This window comes from Sceloporus undulatus, chromosome 4 (assembly GCF_019175285.1).
Source record: "Sceloporus undulatus isolate JIND9_A2432 ecotype Alabama chromosome 4, SceUnd_v1.1, whole genome shotgun sequence".
Classification (NCBI taxonomy): domain Eukaryota; kingdom Metazoa; phylum Chordata; class Lepidosauria; order Squamata; family Phrynosomatidae; genus Sceloporus; species Sceloporus undulatus.
Genome location: NC_056525.1, coordinates 66,567,845 through 66,591,021, shown reverse-complemented (window position 1 = coordinate 66,591,021; position 23,177 = coordinate 66,567,845). Strand labels below are relative to the sequence as shown.

At 44.2% G+C, this 23,177-nt stretch overlaps 1 protein-coding gene across 4 annotated transcripts in view; it reads left to right on the top strand.

Moving 5' to 3' along the window:
- Positions 1 to 994: 994 nt before the first annotated feature.
- The window catches only part of ITPR3 (inositol 1,4,5-trisphosphate receptor type 3), a 161,484-nt gene continuing 139,301 nt past the window's right edge, over positions 995 to 23,177 (top strand). For 2 of the 4 annotated variants that reach the window (XM_042462364.1, XM_042462363.1), the window contains exon 1: positions 20,258 to 20,732. In XM_042462364.1, coding sequence (XP_042318298.1) covers positions 20,644 to 20,732 — 89 coding nt within the window. In that variant the 5' untranslated portion in view covers positions 20,258 to 20,643. Of the gene's footprint in view, positions 1,360 to 20,252; positions 20,733 to 23,177 lie in introns of those variants that run through there. The other 2 variants (XM_042462366.1, XM_042462367.1) reach the window with 2 other exon arrangements.

Below are 23,177 nucleotides of genomic sequence, written 5' to 3'. Positions count from 1 at the left end.
CATTTCATATTGTCTGTAGGAGACAATAAGACTGCTGCTACAATTGCCATTTGATAATGTTAAGCCTGTGGAGTCTGAGCTAAGTTTGGAGTGAGCCAGTCTGCCAACCTCTGATAAGAATTGTTAAAACATTGTAGAATGGGCAGGAATAAGTACAAATGTAAATGCAGACCAGCAAGAGTGGAGGGCTGGGGCCGGAAAACTCCTTGGAATGAAAGGTTCCTGCATCACATCCTTTCACTTTAACCTAGCAACTGCCCTGTTTCCTAAAGATTAGCAAGTGGCTGCAGGAATGTTTGTGGCTGACCTTGCTGAGAAAGAAGAACTTCAGTTTAAAGAATAATGGGGCTTTGTGACATACTGCTTGTATCGTCTTGGGTGTCTGTCACACAGCAGGATTTATGCAGGATGCTGCTGCTTTAACTGCCATGGCTCCATACTATGGAATTCTGGGATTTGTAGTGGCACCAGAGCTCTCTGACAGAGAAGGCTAGATATCTTACAAAACTACACACTCCAGAATTCCATAGCAGTGAGCCATGACAATTAAAGCAGTGTCAAGCTGCATTAATTCTGCAGTGCAGATGTAGCCTTAGTTTACTTACATCTGATTTTGTTAGTATAGACCACTTGCTTTTTGCCTTTTGCTACAGGTACAAAGTAAGCTCAGCCCATAAGCTGTTGATGAACATGTAGCTGAGTGCCTGGAGATGGCTATCAAAAGGCAGCAGTTTTCAGACTTTCTGCTCCCACGGAGCACTGCTCACACAGACTCCTCTGCATGTAACACTTGTTTGACTTTTCCAAGGGATATTGGGAGGGGCATGTCCAAAAGCTAATGTTTAAACTTTTGTTGTGCAGAAGCTATGTCCAACAGTTGTGGGTGGGGGTTATTCATGATTTTTAACTGGAGTGATCTCATCAGAAATCTGTGTTTTGGGTTATGCTCTGAATCTTCTTTACAAACTAGGCTCCTTTGACCATACAGTCCTTTGGCCTATAGGCAATCTTTCTTTCTTTCTTTCTTTCTTTATTTATTTTTTATACTACATTTTCCAGGAAATGTAGTCTGACAACCTGCCTTCTTTCTTGAACTTTCTTTCTTTCTTTCCTTCCTTCTTTCCTTGCTTCCTTCCTTCCCTCCCTCCCAACAACCTCTGGAGGGCCACTCAATTCCTACCCCCAATTTTGGAGTGTCAGTGAATCAGTATGTGACCCAAGATAGGCACCCCAAGATCCCTTGCAATGCCTTAGTGGAGCCTGAAATACTTACTGGATTTCATGCAATGCTATGTGTTGGAGAGTTGGACCTCTGAAGTGCTCCTGATGTTGCAGAGCATTCTGTGATGAATGCACCAGGTCAGTGGAGTTGCTTTGGGTGGAAAAATATATGAGGCTGATGGTCCTGATCCCATTGTTTTTCAGCTTTCCTTCTCCCTCACACTGGTAACCTTTACCCTGAATAACAATCTGTTCCTTTCTATCCTCCTATAGTTATGGTTCCCTTGATGACCTTATACTTTATACAGTCATTTCAAATTTTATTTGGGGAATGCAAATGAAGTCAAAATAAACTTTGAATCAGAATTCCCCTTGGTTGCCCCCCCCCAATCTCTCTTTTCCTGCAGGTATATGAACACTTTGCATACTTTCTAGGAGAGACTGGCATGGTAAGGATGAGATGCTACTGAAAAACCATCATTGTTAGACTGCATTGTACTTCTGTGTAAGAGCAAAGGCCAGCAGGGCGGGAGAAGATTTATCTCACTGGCCAATAATTCTTCCTTTATAATTTTCTCTCCTTAGAGAATTCCTTTTCTCCCAGGCTTGGCTATGAAAACAAAGAGCTCCCTGTTCCTTCTGCTCCTTTTAATACAAAGGCGGTTAAGAGTCATTTTCACTTTCACATTGCCAGCCACTTCATCTTGAAATGATTGCTCGGCATTAACTAGCTTCATGATGACCACATAACACTGTAGTGCAAACACATATTACTGGCCATGTATTTCATCCCAGGATTTAATGTTGTTTTGCATGAATATTTAGGATGAGGTAGAATGGTTCACCTTAATGTGGAATATTTGAAGGGTAATCCAAGTAACTGAGGATGCACTAGGACTAGGTTTTAAGTGGAAACTGTAGTTATATGTAAAAAGTTGCAACTGTGGCCATTTAACCTGTCAGTTTCATATTACACAATTACAGCATTCTGATAACTCTTCAACTGCCATGGGTCAATCCTATTGAGTTCTGGGATTTTTTAGTTTGGTGAGATACTCCTTGATAGTCCAGGGACAATATCACATGATGATTTTTGCAACTCCAATCTGAAGCCATTCCAGGCCCAACCATGCAAATTCACGTTATAACATGATAGATTATCACATGTGATTGCTTTCTATTGGGGGGGGGGGTCATTCCAAAGCCAATCCTAAATCAATCCAAGGTCACTCCTGATGTAGGTGAATTTGGTGAACTAGCGAATTCACAAATCTTTTTCCAAGGTCAATTCGAATCCAATTGTGGAATTCCGCACCAATTGTGGTGTGGAATGGAACTTTGCTTCGGTCCTGGTACACCCCACCACAAGCTCCAAGGTGCCACATTTCCCATGATGCCGTGCTGCAATTTTGCTCCATTTGCTTCTGGTTCTCCCTCTGCTTCCATTGCTGCAAAGGGGGAAATATGGTTGTTTCCGATGCCGCTGGGGAAAGGGCAGAAAGCTACTGGGGAATGAATGTATTCATGTTTTAACATGGACAGAACAGAGGGTGGGCAGTGAGTGGACTCCCCTCTCACACCAGTTGCTTCACTTCACAAGCAATATTTTTTTGTGGCAGATTGTGCGAATGCTAGTGCTTTTAGATTGATAGAATATGTGTGAATGCTTGTGCTACATATGTGTGTATAGGAAGGAGACATGCTGGCAAGGAGGGGGAAAGTGGCTGTTTCCGATGCCGCTGGGGCAGGCTGCTTGTTTGGATGCAAAAATGGACTATAAAGCCCATAGAATGGGTGCTTGTTTGGGTGCCAAAATGGACTATAAAGCCAATAGAAAGGGTGCTTGTTTGGGTGCCAAAACGGACTATAAAGCCCATAGAACACGAAGCAATCATTCATGTGAAGCTAGCATTCACATGAAACTGGAACCAGGAAGTGGCCCCCTTCTTCACCCCAGAAGTGCAAATGTTCACTATGTATTCCAAGCCCCACTGAGCATGGTCAAGGGTACCAATTCAAATTGGTGAACCCGCATGGTATGTACTGGTGTGATAAATTATTTTGCACTTGCTCTGCTTTGCCTCAGGAATGACCACAATTTCGCTCTTGACCTGAGATAATTAATCACGTGAATTGCCTTGGATTTGAATTGACTCTGCTTCCCCTTCCCTTTGGATTGGCTTTGGATTGGAGTCCCAATTTCACATGTGATAAACTCCCAGGAGAGTGTGCTAGAGTTCCCTGGTATCAGAGAATTATGAGAACCTCACCCAACTATGGTTTCCAAGATTCCATAGGCTAGAGTTATGATGGTTAAAGCTGTGTCAAACCGTGGAGTTTATCAGACATGGGAAATTGGAAGTATAATCCAATGGCAATCCGAATGCAATCATGGGGTTTAACGTTATTGCGTGATAGACTACCACACGTAATTTCGGGCAATGGGAAGTCAGTCCGAACTTAACCACGGGGTTTCACGTTATTGCATGGGAGGTGATCACATGCAATTTCGGACAATGGCAAGCTATTTTCAGGCAATGGGAAGTCAGTTCGAACGCAATTCACATGAATGCGTTCTGGTCCCACTTTCTTTTCATTCAAAATTAAGAGAAATTCCTCCCGTGTGATAAACTCTCTTGTCAAGCACTACCTGATACTGGTTCAGCATGTCCCACACTAATTGTTATTTGGAACCTTCTCCATGTTCCTAAATGGACTCTGGTTTAAAGTGGTCTTGCATGGCAGCCAAGCTGGGCACCATTCTTTGTAGGTACTATCACATGAGAGGAGGATTCTCTTTGCCTAAGCCTACAGGAGGCCCCTATAGAGCTTAGAAACACCATCCTCTGAAATGAAATGATGTGAAAAACATGGCAAGGCCAAAACTGATCCAAGGAAGGGTGTGTGCACAAGGAATGGGTGGAGAGGATCTGCTGCCAGAGGAAACTCCAAGTGTGTCAGGGGATCCACAGCTTGAACAGCTTCCCATTGAGGGATTGCAACATGGAAAAGGAATGTAGTCCAGTTAACAAGAGAGCCTGTGCCATGGAGACAGAGGACTCCGCTGCCACAACCACACTGAGTCACACTGAGATGCCTCCTGCAGTCACTTCCTTTGCAGAAAAGCTCCTGTTTTAATGTATCCTTTAGTTCAGAGGCAGTGAGGAAGGAAATACATTCATAGTGTGTCTCCCATCCCCAAAACACTATGGGACTGAAAGCAAGAGATATCGCATTGTATGGACAGAATGCATACCGTATATACTTGACTATAAGTCAATCTTATGTATTAGTTGAGGGCAGGTTTTGGGGCCCAAATTAGGGATTTTGATATGACCCATGGATAAGTTGAGGGTAAAACATAGGAGCATTTAACAAAGGATCTAAATGAAACAAAGGAAAACAATGCCAAATAACTTACAAAATTCCAGTTGGCAAAACTGTTTGTGCTCACATTAAAGGCTTGATGGATGAGAAGGGATCAGCACTTCCAAGAAAGATTGCACTTTTGGTTTTTACCTGTGGATGGTTCCTTTCTTTTATAAGAGTTATAGTACAGTATAGTCGTCCTTCCTTTTTTGTAGGGGATCTGTTCCGGACCCCCTCGTGAAAATGGATATAGGCCATTGGCTTTAATATAGGTGCGGGTGTGTGCCATTCTTTCCCCCTCTGTTCGTCCCTTGCACATAAGCAAGGAATGCGAGTCTGAAGACCACAAGAATGGAGGGAGGACTTTACTTACATTTACCTGTGGATAAGTCGACTTAGGTTTTTTGGGTCAGTGTTTTTGACTAAAATTTCTAGACTTATACATGAGTATATACAGTAGATGAAAACAGAAAGACAGTGTATGACTAGGCTGCAGAAACATCTTCCAGGCACATCCTACCCTGCTTTTATGTTCCACTCTCCTAGGAACAAAGAAATTTTGGTCCATGAGAAAACAACACCAGCAGCAAGAGTAGCTGCCAAAGTTGTATAATACTTTTATTAGGACAAACAAAAATGCCACAAAAATGGGCAAGCTTTTGATTTCTTCATAATTCTTCCTCACTCAAGGTCATATCCAAAAGTAGGAGATTGGAGAAGAATCAGAAAAATCCAAAGGCAAGGCCAGATATTGCAGCAATGAGATCTGCAGTTAGTCTCAAAGTGGAGAAGAGAGACTGAATGAATGACTGATTGTATACCTAGCAATGTATACTGGGACAATGGAAACAATGTACTTGGAGACTTCATGGTCAAAATATCTGGCGTTATTTGCAGATTTTTCTATTTTTCCTGATTCTCTTAAGTTTTCTGTCATCCAGCCTGGTGTTCTAGAGAACTTAAAATCTTGTTTACTTTGGTGGTATTTTGCTTGATCCTACTAAAGTTGTTTTTTTCCATTATGGATATTATTTGTCATCTTAGAAGATATCCCATCCACCCTCTTCCCTCCATACAGACAATGCCCACTGACTACCTAGATCTGAGTACTTGTCCTTTCTGTAAATCTGGCTCCAGGGACGTAGCCAAGAGGGGGGGGGTTCTTGGGGTCCGGACCCCCCCTTCCATTAGATAAAATGAATGGTGTGTGCTGCCGCGCCGCCGCACTCAAGCCCCATTATAATGGTGGCACTTAGTCTGGCCCCCCCCCCCCTTCCCAAAATCCTGGCTACGTCCCTGCTGGCTCATATTGCTTTGAAAAGGGGAAAAAGAAATAACCCCAGTTGTGAGTTTATGTTTCCCACTTCTCTGCCATCAACCCCTCCTTCCAAAACAATTCCCATATTTTCCTTTGTAAAGATTTCACTCCCCCTTTATCTTCTTGACCCATAAGCAGAGCCTACCTACAAAGCCAAAACAATAGACTTCTTGAAATGTATTGACAAATGTATTTGTTTAAGTCATCCTGAAACAGTACTCATTCTAATATCTAGTTTAAAGATTCAGTGGACTTCAATTCAAGATTCAAAGGTGCTGTGGTTTTAAAGCGGAGGAAAGAGGTCCCAGTTAAATAGAAGCTTCTCAGTATTAGCATTTCCTATACCAATTCTTACTGGTTTCATCATCACGTACCATTTATAAATCATGATATGATCATTATGTTATGCATTCAGCAGTGGGTGGATTTCATAATTCACTGAAAGCATACAATAATGACTACAGGATAGTGAGATGTGGCTCAAATATGTGCACATTTCTTATCCATGTAAACAAGAGTTGCTAATTCAGCATAATAAACCTGAATCAACAGTCTCTGAAATACGCTGAGGTATCACATTCCAGTGGAATGGCTGTGGCAGTCTGTTGCAGCCAGCAGCAGAAACAACAGTGTGCAATACTTAGTTTTTACAGATTTAACATGGCACAATCCTTTTGTCAGATATGTTTTTCTCAATTTGGATGCATTTGTGCACACATATGCACATTGACCCATTATTTTGTCCCCACTAGGGGATTCCTTGTTAGAGAAAGAGCTGGAGTTCCCAGTAATGTACAGCAAATGAGACCCAGGACAAGGCTGCTTTTTCAGGAAATATGGCTGAGAATCCATCTCCTCCTTGTGAAGAAAAGAAATCAGCATCAAACAGCCACCAGCCCCACAGAGCAATGGTTCTTGAAGAGTACTCCCCATATTTCTCTGAGCATATCTTATCTCTGAGTTTTGAAGCTAACAGGGACAGTCCCTGTTTTTGCTTGGATGGGAGACCACAAGGAAACAGGGCTAGGAAAGAATCCTGTGTCACACACTGTGTCACTGCCAGTCAGAGACAAGATGGAGCTAGATGGACCAATGGCAGTATAAAGCAACTTCCAGTGTTCCCTCAAATTCAGGAGTAATGCCTTGTTGGGTTAAGAAGCTCTTCATCAGTAGGGGTTCCCCCATGAAAAGGACTTCTTCCAACAGCTTGTGGTGAGCTACCATCAACTTCAGGAGGGCTTCTGGTACCTCTTGCTTAAGTGCCTTATTGGTCATTATCACATGACTGAAATTGGAAGTATAATCCAGTGTCATCTCAAACACAATCATGAGTATTCATGTTATTGCGTGAAAGGTTATCAGATGTATTTGCTGGCATTCCGAATGCACTCCGCACTCACGCATCAATCCACACTTAAATAAATTAGGTAAACTAGGGAATTCACAAATCCTATTCCCAGGCTACTTCGCATTCAATGCGATGTTATCTGGTGTGGTATGCATGTGGCCCTGGTATTCCCCCCCCCCCGCATCAATTCCCATAATCTTCCGTTTTGTTTTGGCTTCCGGGGCTCCTAGGTCTTCCCCAGCAGCCAGGAGGAAAAGCAGCTGTTTTTGACAGGAAAGAGTGGCTCTCTATGAGGTGCCCTCAGGGACCTCCCTCCCTCCTTCCCTCCTTCCAGGGAGAAAAATCCCCCTCTTTTTTATTAGCCTCAAAGAGTTCTTCTTCTTCCCCCATTCCTCCTCCTTTGGGGGAGGATGGAGGGGGCAGCCTAGGGGTCTGTTTTCCTCCCCTCAGGAGCATTGCTCTGGGCTCACAACCAACTCCAACTCCCAGAATTCCTTAGCCTTGAGCCACAAAGAGTTAAAGCGGTGGCACACTGGGTTATTCCTCCAGTTTGGATCCTTGCATGTGAAGTTCATATTCACCTCGAATCCCCCACAAGCGAATCAGAGGCTTGCACACCCGTTTCGTGTCAAATGCCCCTTAGCGCGGGACATTTGCAATTGGGGCATTTGCCGTTTCTTTTGAAAAAACTCAGGTTCTGCTGAATATGAACTTGCCCCGGATCATGATTGGGGCAAGTTCAGGGAGGGATTTAGGTAAGAGGGCAGGCAGAGGGCAGACCCCTTCATCGGAGGAGGAGGAGGAGGAGGAGGCGGAGGAGGAAGAGCGCTGGACTGCAAAAAGGGGAATCTGACAGAGGCAGGGTGACAGGAGGCTAAAGGGAATCCGGGTGACTGACAGGGGCTGCAGGGCTGTCAGAGGGAGGGCGGGGGGGGGCGGGAGAAAGTGACGGAGGAGGAGGAGGAAGGAGCCAGGGCAGCTCAGAGGGAGGGGAAGGTCGGAAGAAAGGAGGAGGAGGAGGATTGCCAAGGGAAATTGGGCTGCGGGGCCAAGCCGGAGGAGGGATGTAGGGAAATCAGGCTGAGGAAGAAGCACCTCTCTCTTTTTATTTTTGACAATCTATGCACATGATTTTTTAGGTGACATAGAATGTGTGTGTGCTTGCTTGTGCTACTTTTATTTCCTCTTGCTCCTGGAACTTAAGAGCCTTTATTATTATTATTATTATTATTATTATTATTATTATTATTATTTGTGTTATATGCGGATGCTACAACCAGAATGCCTGCATTACATATCCCTTTCATTTCCTCTTGCTCCTGGAACTTAAGAGCCATTATTATTATTATTATTATTATTATTATTAGTGTTATATGCGGATGCTACAGTCAGAATGCCTGCACTATATTTCCCTTTTATTTCCAATTGATTCCATGGGTCTACTTTAGTTGGAACTGACAGGTCACTCTCTCTCAGCCTCAGTGGAAGGCAATGGCAAACCTCCTCTGAAGATTATTTTGGAGATTTGCACTGTGTTTTCTTCATCTTGAAGTATTTCCTGAGAGCTCCCAGCATTACTAAAGAATTTTAAAAGGATTAGTGGAAATTAGTGAAATCAATTTCTCATGAGACTGGATGTGACATGTAATGAGGGAGAAGGGGCAGGATACAAAAACATGGGGAGGGAGCGGAACCTATCATATTACAATAAAGAGGCTGAATGCAGCTTATGAATAAGCAAATACAATCAAAACAAAAAGAATTAGACACTCTAGAGACATCCAGAGACTTCTTTCTCTTCTAGATATGTCTTCTTTCAACTGTTTTCAGTTAAGTACAGTATCTTCCAAAAACCACAAGACATTGATACCTCTATTGGGCTAACCAAAATGCACACTATACATGTGGCAAGCTTTTGAAGCTTCACTAGCTTCATCAGGCGAAAGTATTAAAATGCCTTTGGACACAATTACCTGATGAAGAAGCCAGTGGAGCTTTGAAAGGTTGTAACATGTATAATGTGTATTTTGGTAGGCCCAATAAAGATTTCACTGTCTTGTGGATTTTGGATGATGCTGTAGTTTGCTATATGGCCAACACAGCTACCCCTGGAAATATTTTCAGTTAACTATAACCAGAGTTGGAGAGCTTTTCCAGATGATGGGGCTAAAACAATACCCTGTTAGCAACAATGCAGCACTGGTTTCTTTTTCTCCAAACCAGCAGTACAATACATTTGTGTCAAGAATACTGTTAGGTGCAGCAGGTGGCTCCACTATGGGGAACAAACAGCTGTGCTTTTAATGGAACACTGAAGTGCCAGTTTTGGAGAGATGGAACTCAAGCCCAAGTAATGAATTTAAGCAGAGAAGCAGAATTTTCAAAAAGTGAGTGGCATTTGGCACTTCTGTATTCTGCAGAAATGTTTTTACAGCTCTGGGGGGAAATAGATTACTAGAATTTGATTGGGGCAAGTCAAGTTCATATATCCCAGCTGGCTGTAAAACAATTTCTCAATTTAACAAGTTCTCTCTCAATCTAACTCATGAAATGGCATTCTATGTGTATATACTGTAGAAACAGGCATACTTCTGGCATTCCTCAGAGGAAGGGTAGGATATGAATGTGACAAATACAGAATAGGTGGCAGGGAAGACAACTGTTCAGTTCAGTTCCAAAATCCTGAGACCCATTTAAAGGAATAGCAGTGCAGATAAAGCTCAGTGAATATATTTCTGACTGGTTTACTCCATGTGGGATAAAAGATTCTAAATTTGCCTGGTTCTTTTTTTTTTTTAAAAAATGCAACATTTCCTGATAGACCTGATTTTGCAGTTCCCCTCCGGGAATAGCCTTTCATAGTTTTGCTGGTCTGCCTTATGTAGGGAGGAAATAGCATAGACCCCTTTGAAGTCTAAAAAGAATTTGTGTTGCACAAAAGAATAAAGGAAAGGAAAAATGTCTAAACATATTTGTTATTACAACAGAAACAATAGGTACATTTAAAAGACAATATATGAAAATAGAGCAAGTAAGGTGTGTGCCTGCTGTGGATGCTGCCACCAGACTTTCCCCGTCAGGATGATGAAGCTCAAGTGACATCTCCTTTGGAGCACTGCTGTATCTTGGAAAACTTACTCTTTTAGACTAACTCCCAGAATCCTTCAATTCGTGATGGTGACTGGGGGATTCTGGAAGTTGTTGTTGCTGTTAACTACTATCAGGTTAACTTCAACTTATGGTGACCCTGTGAATGAGAGAGCTCCAAGCCATCCTGTCATCAACAGCCCTGCTCAGGTCTTGCCAACTCAGAGTCATGCCTTCCTTGATTGAGTCCTCAAATAACTTTTCCAACCTCTTTATAGGCTGGCTTATATTATGGCGTCCTTTGAAAAATCCACTTTTCAAGGCTGGAATGAAGACTATTTAAAAAATAGGAAATACTGTTAATCTGTATATTGCAGCAGTTTCATGGCTCAGGGTCTTTGTATGCCTTATCTACAATTATTGAAATCTTATGCTCAGGCCATTCTTATGCCAAAAAGAGGAATGACCAACTGTGTTCTCCGACTAGTAAAACATGTGGGGATCTGCAACAGAGAGAGTGAGAACCAGCATGGCAAAGTGATTTGAGTGTTGGGCTTTGACTCTGGAGATCAGGGTTCGACTCCATACTCAGCCATGGAAAACCACTGGGGTGATGTTGGGCAAGTCAGTCTCTCTCAGCCTCAGGGGATGGCAATGGCAAACCTCCTCTGAAGAAATCTTGCCAAGAAAACCCTCATGATAGATTCACTTTAGGATTGCCATAAGTCTGAAATGACTTGCAGGCACACAGGGACAAGCATCTGCAACAGAGCACTACGGTGTATCCTTCCTCCTAAACATGCTAATCCTCTTGGGTATTCCAACCAGTTATCCTTTCCTGGTAGGACATTTCTGTTTCATCTCTCTGTATTCCATGCTTGGTTTTTCCCCCTTCCTTTTTTAATCTCCCTCTCATGGGCTGAAAAAATGTGGGAGATGGCTAGCCCTACCCCATTGTTCATGCATACCATGACCTCTTTTGTTTTTAATATGGAACATCCAGCTGCTTTTTCATTTTTTAAAGTTCTAGTCATAATCTGGAAAGAAGGCTGGGACTTCTCTGCCTGTGCTGCCTTGAATTCACTGGGAGAAATGTGGGGCACATGGGGACAAATAATTGCATTTACCCTTTTTCACATTAATCAGACTGATTTGCTGCAGTGGGTTAAAGGACTGCATGGTCATGCTGAACACTCCTGCTGAATGGAACTAATTCAATCTAGATCAACAAACCCTCCAAAACATCTTATCAACTGAGTACTGGAAGATCAGGGGTGTGCATGGGAGGAGCTGCTTTGTAGGAGAGAGGCAAGTCCACTACATGTTGGCAACTTGGCAAGGAACAAGGAGAGCAGAAAAGCCAGCCAAGTAGGGTTGGTCTGTTTTGTAAAGCAGGGTTCTGGTTTAGTGGTTGCATGACAGGCAAAAATGTAGCAAATTGATTTCCTCCCATCTGTTCTGTCTCCATACTGGGAAAGATTTGTTTTCTGTATATGATTGTGGAAGCTAGACAGTGAAGAATGTTATCAGGAAAAGAATCAACTCCTTTAAAACTGGTGCTGGAGGAAATCTGGAGGAAGGGGGCTGAACATTATACTGTATTTATAGAATTGGGACACAAAGCAATTTTTTAAAAATACAACAATTCAAGATATGCAGTTGACACCATACTACTAGCAGAAAATAGCAGACTAAGGGGCCATTCACATTACCTTTTACACCGGTTTTGAAACCGATTCTTCCATGTGAAGTTCATATTGGGCCTGATTCTGTCACAATCCATGTCGAGGCTTGCACAAGGAAATGCCCCTTACTGCGGGTTATCAGGAATCAGGCTAAAATTCGTCTTTTCTGAAAAGACCCGGGTTCCGCGAAATATGAACTTGCCCTCGATCATGATTGGGGCAAATTCAGGGAGGGATTAAGGTCAGAGGGCGGGCAGAGGTCAGAGCATTCCCTCCCCTCATCTGAGGGGAGGGGGAGGAGGAAAGAGCAGAAGGAAAAGGGGGAATCTGGATGCAAAGGGTGAAGAGGATAAAAGGGAAATCAGAGTGACTTTGGGCTGCAAAGGGCTGTCAGAGGGAGGTGGGGGGGAGTGGAGAAAGTGATGGAGGAGGAGGAGGAGGAGGAGGAGGAGGAAGGAGCCCTGGGAAGAAGGGAGCCATGGAGGGCATCCTATAATGGAGCAGAAGGAGGAGGATGAAGGAGCCAGGGCAGCTCAAAGGGAGGTGAGGGTCGGAAGGAAGGAGGAGGATTGCTCAGGGAAATAGGGCTGTGGGGCCAAGCTGGGGGATGTAGGAAAATGGATGCAGGAGAAGCAGCCTCTTTTGACAATTTATGTCAGGGGTAGACAACCTGCGACCTGCGGGCCAGATGCGGCCCGGTGAGGCCTTGGGACTGGCCCCAGCCCGGTTCTGCCGCTAGTTGCCGCCAGGGCCTTTGGGGGGCAATTGTCTATAGAAGCCTCAGAAACATGCATTTATATTAACATTTTTAAAAAATCAGCAAATTTTTTCGCGTGTCCTCCATTTTTTTTAAAAAGAAAGTGTCTTCCATTTGAAAATGTTGTCCTACATTTGTCCTGGTTTATTTATATATTTAAATTTTTTTTAATTTTTTAATTATTTATTTTTCGGCTTCAGCCCCCCAGTTGTCTGAGGGACAGCAACCCGGCCCCCGGCTCAAAAAGGTTGCCTACCCCTGATTTATGTGCATGATTTTTTGGGTTCTTGCTTGTTCTACTTTCATTTCCTCTTGCTCCTGGATTATTATTATTATTATTTGTGTTATATGCGGATGCTACAGTCAGAATGCCTGCGCTGCATTTCCCTTTTATTCCCAATTGATTCCATGGGTCAGTTGGAACTGACAGGTCACTCTCTCTCAGCCTCAGTGGAAGGCAATGGCAAAGCTCCTCTAGTAGGAGGAAAAGGGTCAGGTCAGGTCAGGTCAAAGGCAGGGCACCAACGGAGCTCCCATCAGGCACCTTCCCCCACTTTTTTTTTTTAAATTATTTTTGACAAAATATGCACATGTTTCTTGAGGCAGATCTTTAGATGCATAGAACATGGCTAGCTGCTTGTTCACTTTCCCTTCTACTTGCTGGCTTCCAGCAAAGGGGAAATGTTGCAAAGGGCTAGACTTTTTTTCCTTTGCGAATCAATGCTATAATTCGAATGTTACATTTGTTGCTCTTGTAAATTAGGCAATTGGCAAAATGATACATGCTTTTGCTACTGTCTCTTCAGGGATAGCCCTGAATTGCTTTAAAAGCAAAAAATAATGCATGACATTTGCATCCTTTTCTGGCATTTCCAAGACGAGGAAATTATTATTATTATTATTATTATTATTATTATTATTATTATTTATTATTACATGTGTAAGAGGCATTCTGGGGTGGCAAGGAGTGGGGGATACAGGATGCATTAACTTGCATTTTGGGGTTGAAAATGGGGCCAAGGGCAGATCATAACCTGCACTCACCCAAATGCCCCCCCCCCCACACACCGATTTTAAATTTTGACAAAATGTGCGCACTTTGGGGCATTTTGTGCATGGCTCTTTAAAAAAAGGAGGGGGGAAGCACACTTCTGATGCCCCTGCAAACGTCACCTATGATGATCGCTTGATTGACAGCAGGTGCCTTCAAGTTAAACCCGATAAGCCATTTGGGTTAAAATGCCCCTCAAATCTAGTGGGCACTCGCTAACGGAGAGATTTGGGGGAGGGGCATCCGGATTTACCCAGTTCCACCCACATTAAATGGGCCAGTGGGAATGGGGCCTAAGAATGATCCAAAACACACTGCAGAAATAATCCAGTTTGAGTCCACTTTCACTGCACTGGCCCATTGTTAGGGAATCCTGGGAATTGTACTTCATTGTTGTGTCAGAGCTCTCTGACAGAGAAAGCTAAATGTCTCACAAAACTATAGTTCCCAGAATTCCCTAGTATTGAGCCAGGGCAGTTAAAATGGTTTCAAACTGGATTATTTCTGCAGTGTGTTTTGAACCATGGACAAAGGTGCAAACGCAGGTTTACAGTTGAACATTAAGAAAATAAAAATAATGACCACAAGTGATTTGCATCACTTTAAAGTAGATGATGAAGCATTGAAAGAGTTCTGGATTTTCCATACCTCAGCTCAGTTATTAATCAGAATGGAGACTGCAGTCAAGAAATCTGAAGACTAGGGCTTGGAAGGGCAGCTATGAAGGAACTAGACAAGACCCTAAGTGTAAAGATTTATCACTGAATACTAACATTAGGATTGTTCATCCCATTGTATTTCCAATTTCTAATTATGGTGGTGAAAGCTGGACAGTGAAGAAAGCTGATAGGAAGAAAATCAATGCATTTGAAATGTGGTACTAGAGGCTCTGTGGATACCATGGACTGCTAAAAAGACCAATAAATGTGTCCTAGAGCAAATCAATCTGAAGCCCTCCCTAGATGCCTATGTCCTAGGTGACTAAATTGAGGCTGTCATACTTTGGACATATCATGAAAAGACCTGACTAATTAGGAAAGGTAATAATGCTTGGTAAAGTAGAAAGCAGCAAGAAAAGAAAAAAGGAAGACTGCATTCCAAATAGATAGACTCAATGAAGGAAGCCATGGCCCTGGGTCTGTAAGACATGAGCAGGGAGGTTGAGGTAGAGTGACTTCGAGGTCTGAGTCATCTTAATGACAGTTAAGAACAACAAGAGGCAAGTTCTAGGGTCACCAAGGGCAGCCAAAAGGAAAAACAAAGGGGTTCTAGAGCAAGTAAGCCTGAACTCTTAGTAGAAGCTGAAACAACTAAGCCAAGGCTATCATACTCTGGATGTATGGCGAAATGAGTCAATACGTGGTCAATAACTTTTGGTAGAATGGCCATAAGAAGGAAAAGAAAGCCACAATTCGATGAAAGGAATGATTCAAGGAAGCCATGGTCCTGAATTTGCAAGATCAGTTGAACACTGGGAGTCTTGAAGATCTCTCATTTCCAATAACTCAACGCTGACTAACAAATAACAAAACCAAGGCTTGTCAAGAAACAAAGGAACGAGTAAGCAAACAAACAAACAAACAACAGCAGTAGTGGACAGAAATGGAAGATAATCTCCTGGCATTTTCCAGTGGTTTGAGCATTGGGACTATGAGCCTTATCATCAAACAGAGGGTTTTGCAGCTCTGTTCTGATGCGACTGCAGGTGCAACCATGCAGATTCATGCTAAAATGTGATGTATTATCTCACATGATTGCTTTCTATGGGGGGTTGTTCCGAGGTGCTTCCGCAGTCAATCCAAAGCGACTCTTCATTTTGGTGAATTCGGTAACAAGCGAATTCACAAAAATTGCTTCTAAGTTCACTTCGATTTCACTCCGAATTGGTCTGGTGTGGAATGCAACTTTGCTTCCATGCAGGTACACCCCCCCACCTCCACATTTCCCATGATGCTGTGCTGCAATTTTGCCCCATTTGCTTTTGGTGCTCCTTCAAGAACAGAGGTGGATGTAGCTGACAGGGATGAAGGGAATGAAACAGGAGGCTGGGGGGGCAAGATGGGAGCAACGCAGGGGGCCATCGGAAGCAGGGGGAGCAACAAACTCCAACTCCCAGAATTCCATAGCCTCGAATCAAGGACCCATCAACACACCCCAACTCCCAGAATTCCATAGCAGTGAGCCAGGACAGTTAAAGTGGAGTCAAACCAGATTATTTCCCCAGTGCAGATGCAACCTAAGAGAAGGCAACTGTTACAAAGGGAAGGAGAGTGGATTGGATACAGGGAGGTGGTACTTTAGGGAGCATGGAGAATAAGGGAAACTGGATACATTTGAAGGAAGCAGTTGGGGGATGCAGGGAAATCTGACACGGAGGACCCAGGACACATTCTTAGGAAGCAAGGGGGCATGGAGGGAAATCTGACAGGGAGAATCAGGATACATTTGCAGGAAGCAGGTGGGGGATGCAGGGAAATCTGACAGAGAGGACCCAGGACACATTCTAGAGTAAATTGAGTAAAAAATAGAATAAAATAGAAGGGAAGAAGAAATGTGAAGCTGTCATTCATGTGAAACTGGAATCAGGAAGTGGCCCCCTTCTTCACCCTGGAAGTGCAAAGGTTCACGATGCGTTCAGGCCCCCACTGAGCATACACAAGGGTCCCAATTCAAATCGGTGAATCGGCATGGTATGTACTGGTGTGGTAATTCAATGTGCCCTCACTCCGCTTTGACTCAGAAATGGTCACAATTTTGTTCTTCACGTGTGATAATTCATCACGTGAATTGCCTTGGATTCAAAGTGACTCTGCTTCACCCTCGCTACGGAAGGGCTACGGAAGGGCTTTGGATTAGTGTTCCAGTTTCACGTGTGATAAGGGCCTATAATAAGATACCAGAGCTCAAATTCCAGCTCAGGCAGGGAAACCCACTGGATGACCATGAGCAAGTCACTGTCTCAGCCTCAGAGGATGGCCAGGGAAACCCCCCTCTAAAGAAACTTGCCAAGAGATCCCCTGTGATAAGTTCGCCATCAGTCAAAAATGACTTGGAGGCACACAACAACAACAACAACAACAGCAACAGCAACATTAGGATGTACTAAAACAAATGACAGTACTTGACCATGGGAAAACCTTACTTGTCCATAGAAAAACCATACCTGCCCACAGAGAATCATAGGAGAAAACATGCCCATAGAGAGGATCATTAGAAAATACTTGTCCATAGGGAAACATTGCTGAATACTTGCCCATAGGGAGTTATTGGAGAATACTTGCCCATAGAAATCATTGCAGAATACGTGCCCAGTGTTTCCCTGTGGGTAAGTCTTCCCCTATGACTCTCTATGGGCAAGTATGGTTTCCCTATGGGCAAGTACTGTCATTTGTTTTAGTACATCCCAACAAGAAGTAGCCCTGAACATTTCAAAGGAATTCATGCGAATGTGTCTAGGAGATACATTAGATGGGTTTTGTTTTTAAAACTCTTTCAAACCACCATATTTATTTCCTCCCCCTTTCACTCAGACAATAGGAAAGTTCCTCCAGGCTCAACTCAAGGGCAAAGGCCACATTAACAAACAAACTTGGCGGCTCCTCACTTCCTCACAAAACAAAAGGGAGCCCTGACAGGAAACCACCTCGTAGATGCACTATCCACTGGGCATCATGGGGAGAGTGTGCGAGACCCGTCTGCACTGCAGAAATAATCCAGTTTGACACCACCTTAACTTCCAGGGCTCAATGCAATGGAATTTCTGGAGTTTGTTGTTTTGCGAGCTATTTAGCCTTCCCTCTCAGAGAGCTCTGGTGCCACACACAAACTATAAATCCCAGGATTTCCATAGGATGGGGCCATGAGAGCAAAAGCAGTATCAAACTGTAGTGTGGCAGCAGCTCAAGGCCTAATAATAATAATAATAATAATATATTTATTTGCATTCTGGTTTTTCACAAAGGAACCAAAACGGATTCCAGAAATATAAATAAAACATCAAACAATTAAAAATTACAATTTAAAAACCCCAACCCTCCCCCCAATCATAAAAACAGTGATCAACCCATAAAAAGAGATTTAAAAATTTAAAACTATCCAATAGGAATACATTGAAATTACAGGCAGATTAGTTCAAGAAATGAATCTTCCTGTAGAGGAGGGGGTGACAGGGATGATGGTATCAATCAATTTGGTGTCGGTATCAATAGAGGGGGGAGGCAAGTCTGATGGATCTAACCTAGTCTGGGAAGGCCTGCTGGAAGAGATCCATCTTAATAGCCTTTTTAAAGGCTTCCAAGGTGGTAATATGGCGGATCTTGTCCAGCAGGTCTTTCCAGAGCCTGGGAGCAGCTGATGAGAAGGTCCTCTGGGTCTCCTGCCTGGTGGCAGACATTCTCTCAATCAGAGACTTCTGTACCACAGCAAACTACAGACCCCAGGATTTCATAGCATGGAGCCCTGGCTTTATTCCTCCAGGGCCGATTCACCCGCAGAAGTGCCACGCTGGGTGAGGGCAGTTCTTCAAAAGCAGCGCAAAGCCGAGGTGGTGAAACTAGATGCCGCCTCCAAAAGAAATTCAGTTTGACACCGCTTTAGCCACCCTGGTTCCATCCTGCTGAATGCTGGGATTTGCAGTTTGGTGAGGCACCTGCATGCCTTGGCAAAGTCAGATAAACACTTTGTAAAACTGCAAATCCCAGGATTCCATAGGGTGGGGCTACAGCAGTTAAAAGTGGTGTCAAACTGCATTATTTCTACAATGTATATGCACTCTGCATGGCTTCTGCTGCCCAAGGTCCGAACAAACTGAGGAGATGGGCTACAGTTGCATGTATGGGGATCCTTTGGACAGGCCCTCAGATGTCTTCACTGCGAAGGAGGACAAAGCACCACAAAATGGAGCACCTCAAAGAAAAATGGAAGACATGACCAAATAAAAGCTAAAAACACTCATCTGACTACAAATTCCTGCTGCTTTGTCCTGATTCAAATGGAGGGCATTTATGAATTTCTCCTGGACAGAAGGTTGAAATGGAGGACATGTCCTGGAAAAGGAGGACCTCTGGTGACCCTTCTCTCCTCCAAATAGAGTAGACCTACTGAATCAAGGGGGTGCCAAGAATGTCTCAATTCATAATGCCTGGGGCAACCTTGTCAAATATAGCAGCTTGGTGGTGGGTGCTTTTATGTCCTTTACGACTTATGGCAACCATGTCAAGGGGATTTCTTGGGCAACTTGCTTCAGAGGGGGTTTGCCATGGCCATCCTTTGAGGCTGAGAGTTTGTGACTTGCCCAGTGGCTTTCATGTACTGCCTTTTAAAAGATATATTTGTGTGTGTGTCTCATTCATTCCCCCCCCCCACCTTTGTACCCTGGACTCATTATTATAGCCTGTTTGGACAAGAAGTATCACATCAACTTTGTTTTCATTTGGGGGGCATTGACTCGGGTGGGAGAAGAACAGAGGCACCTTTACCATTTGGTTTTACTGATTAGATTTATAGCCTGCCTTTCTGCCCAAATGGGACTCAAGGTGGCTTACAAGAATTTAAAAAAAAGAAATGAAATGAAAGGATAGATCTTCTAAAACATGAAAGACAAAGGGATCTTGTTGCACCTTTGAGACGAAGGGGAAGAGAAAAGTTGGTAGTCTGAACTTTGGTAGACTAGAGAAGACATGGGCTGAAGCCTACCAAAGCTCAGGCTACCAACTGAGGAAGTGGGCTCAAGTCTCCCAAGGTTAGGCTATACGAACATGTCTTTGAATGAGTTACAGAAGTTGGAAATTAATGAAATAATTTTTTGTTGTTGTTATCCAACCTTGAGTTGATCTCAACCCACGGCAACCCTGAATATGAGACATCTCCAAGAGTCACTATGCGCAGGTTCTGCAAATTCATACCCATGAACTCCTCCATAAGAGTCCATCTAGCATGTGGCCTTCATCTTTTTCTTCCTCCCTCCACCTTTCCTAGTTTTATTGTTTTATCCAGTGAGTTGTGCCTCCTCCTGATGTGGCCAAAGTATGACAGCCTCAGTCTGGACATCTTGGCTTCCAGAGAGATTTCTGGCTTGATCTGCTCTAGGAGCCCTTTGCAACAATAATATCAATTAATAATAATAATAATAATAATAATAAGGCTATTAAAACATCCACTCTTGAAAGCAATTCCCTCTTGCTCACTCCTGCCTCCTTGGGGCTCTCAAGAGCCCTTCTTCTCCACCTCGCCTTCTGTTTCCAAAAAGCCTGGCGGTTGGAAGCACTTTCCTCCCTGGGGGTGGAAGGGGCGTGGCCAAGGAGGGGCGTGGCTTCGTGTGCCCCCCCCCCCCGGTCCTGCCTTGCTTCAGAGACACGATTTGCATCCAGCCTCATTATTTCATCCGGACTTCCTGCTCACTTTCTATTGGCTGCAGGTAGAGAGAGAATGGCTTAAGGGTAGTTTGCAAAGAGAGAGAAAGTGAGTGTGCCTTTCGGAGGAGGAAGGAAGGAAGGAGGGAGGGGGGAGAGAAGAAACTCATGCAAATGTCTGCTGGATCCTTTTCCTGTCAACACACACGCTGCTTTCTTCCTCTGCCTCCTCCTCGTTTGCTGACTCGTGTCTTGTGAATCGGAGCAGTGGGGATCGGGACGCGTGTCAGAGGCATCTTTCCTGGCTCTGGCTCCTCTCCTTTTGCTGGATCTGTAGAGCGGGGTTTGTCCCCCTCTTTCCCCTGCCTTGCTCCAGGCACATGGTGGGCAAGGAAGCACCACCACCAGCACCAGCACCAGCAGCAGAAGAGGGTCGTCGGGACCCTCCGCCAGCACCATGAATGAGATGTCCAGCTTCTTGCACATTGGGGACATCGTCTCCCTCTACGCCGAAGGCTCGGTCAATGGCTTCATCAGCACTTTGGGGTGAGTCAGAGGGAGATCCCCCCAAGAAAGTCTGCTCAAGGAAAGAGGTTAGACTAGAGGCTGCCTTTGGAGGAAAGGGAAGCAAAGAGGCAAGCAGGCTTTCTTTAGGAAGGCTTTCACAGCCGGCATCTATACTTTTTTATTAATGGTTTTTTAGGGCTATGTGGCCCTGTTCTGGAAGAGTTTATTCCTGACTTTTTGCCTGCATCTGCATGCAGAGCATGGTGGCATGGAGGTGTGTGGTGTGTGCGTGATACACACACACACACACACACACACACACACACCCCTTGGGGACCCTACCAAAGTTGGCTCAGGTCTCCCAAAGCTCAGGCTGCCAAGTGAAGAAGTGGGCTCACAGTGTGTGTGTGTGTGTGTATGTGTATGTGTATATATCTCCCACTCACTCCCATGCAACCATTCCCTGAGCCCACTCTGATGCTCTAATGCTCAGGCTACCAACCAAGAAAGTGGGCTCACATATATATACAGTGGGCCCTTGGTATATGCTGGGCTTTGGTTCCAGTGTCCCCCGTGGATACCAAAATCCGTGTATGCTCAAGTCCCATTCAATACAGGGGCACAGTAAAAAAGGTGTCCCCTATATAAGATGGCAAAATTAAGACTTGCTTATAGGAATTGGTTTATCTGAAAAACATTTTTAAACTACAGATGCTTGAATTCATGGATAAAGTCTGTGGATATGGAGGGCTCACTGTATATACCCACTCACTCCCATGCAACCATTCCTGAGCCCACTCTGATGCTCCAAGTCTCCCAATGCTCAGGCTACCAACTGAGAAAGTAGGCTAAAGTCTCCCAAAGTTTCAGGCTACCAACTGAGGAAGTGGGCTCATTTATACCCCACTCATTTCTGAAGATGCCAGCCACAGATGCAGGCGAAACGTCAGGAATAAACTCTTCCAGAACACGGCCACATAGTTGGGAAAACCCTGCCAAAAAACCTAAAGCTTCCTTCTCTCCTTCCTCTGCTCTTGCTGGCATCTCTCTTATTAAGGTGCTTTCCTTCATTTTTGAGTGCCAGGGCAATGGCAGTCCCCAGGGGTCTTGCAAAAAAGCCAGGAGCAGTACTGCCATGAGCCCGAGACTATAAAGGGGAGCTGAAGTTCTGGAAAGAGGCCCACAATCTCCTGTGGGGTGCCTTCAGGTGGTTTCTGACTGATGGCCAACCTGGTTTTCTTGGCAAGATTGGTTCATGTGTGTCTGCTATTGCTCTCCTCTGAGGCTGAGAGAGTGTGACTTGGCCAATTGGCTTTCCATGGCCAAGTCAGGATTTGAATCCTGGTCTCTCAGAGTTCTAGTCCAATGCTCAAACCACTACACCATGCTGGCTAGACCTCCAACATATGTGTGTGTGTGTGTGTGTGTGTGTGTATGAACTATATACAGTGGGCCCTTGGTATCTGCTGGGGTTTGGTTTCAGGACCGCCTGTGGATACCAAAATCCATGTATGCTCAAGTCCCATTAAATATAATGGCACAGTGAGATGGTGTTCCTTGTCTAAAATGGAAAATCAAGGTTTGCTTTTGAGAATTTCTATATTTTAAAAATATTTTCTAACTGTGGATGCTTGAATCCGTGGATAAAAAAATCCGTGGATATGGAGGGTTGATTGTACTTATGTGCATGCGCGCGCGCACACACATACATAGACAAGCAGAGTTCTTTGCTTAAAAAAGTAGTTTGGATCTTGTTCTCTGGATTTGGAAGGAGAGAGGTGAAGGGAGGATGTAGGGTTTCTCTAGCAGGATCTGGCCAGGATCTGCTGCTAAACAAGGGAAGGGGATTGAAAAGTTGGGCCCTGGAGAGTTTGGGACTGGCAATGTCTTTCTGCTCCAGGGCTGCAGCCTGTTTCCTAACCAGCAGGGGGAGGACAGTCAAAACTCAGGCCCACTTTGAGATGGGGTATAATGCAGGGGTCCTTCGAAGTGTAGTGGTTTCAGCATTGGACCACATGATTCTGGAGATCGGGGCTAGAGTCCCCACTTGGCCAGGGTATCCAGACGTCCTTCTTTTCCTGGACATGTCCTACCTTTCCACCTTCGTTCCAGGAGGAATTCCAAACTGTCCTGCATTTTGAGCTTGACTAAACCACAAATTTACATTTTTATGGCTGCATGCACACTGCATAAATAATCTAGTTTAACAAAGGGGTGTCAAACTAGATTGTTTCTGCAGTGTGGATGCAGCCTATGAGTGTTTCAAGCTTTTAATTTGGACATGTCCTATATTTCCCCTCAAATGCCCTACATTTCGCAGAGCCTTGCCCTCCTTCACTGTTGTGACATCTGGTCATCCTGCCGCTAGGCCACGAAAGCCACTGGGTGACCTTGGGCAAGTCACACTCTCAGGGGAAGTCAGCCTCAGGGGAAGGCAATGGCAAACCTCTGAACAAATCTTGCCAAGAAAACTCCATGGCCTTA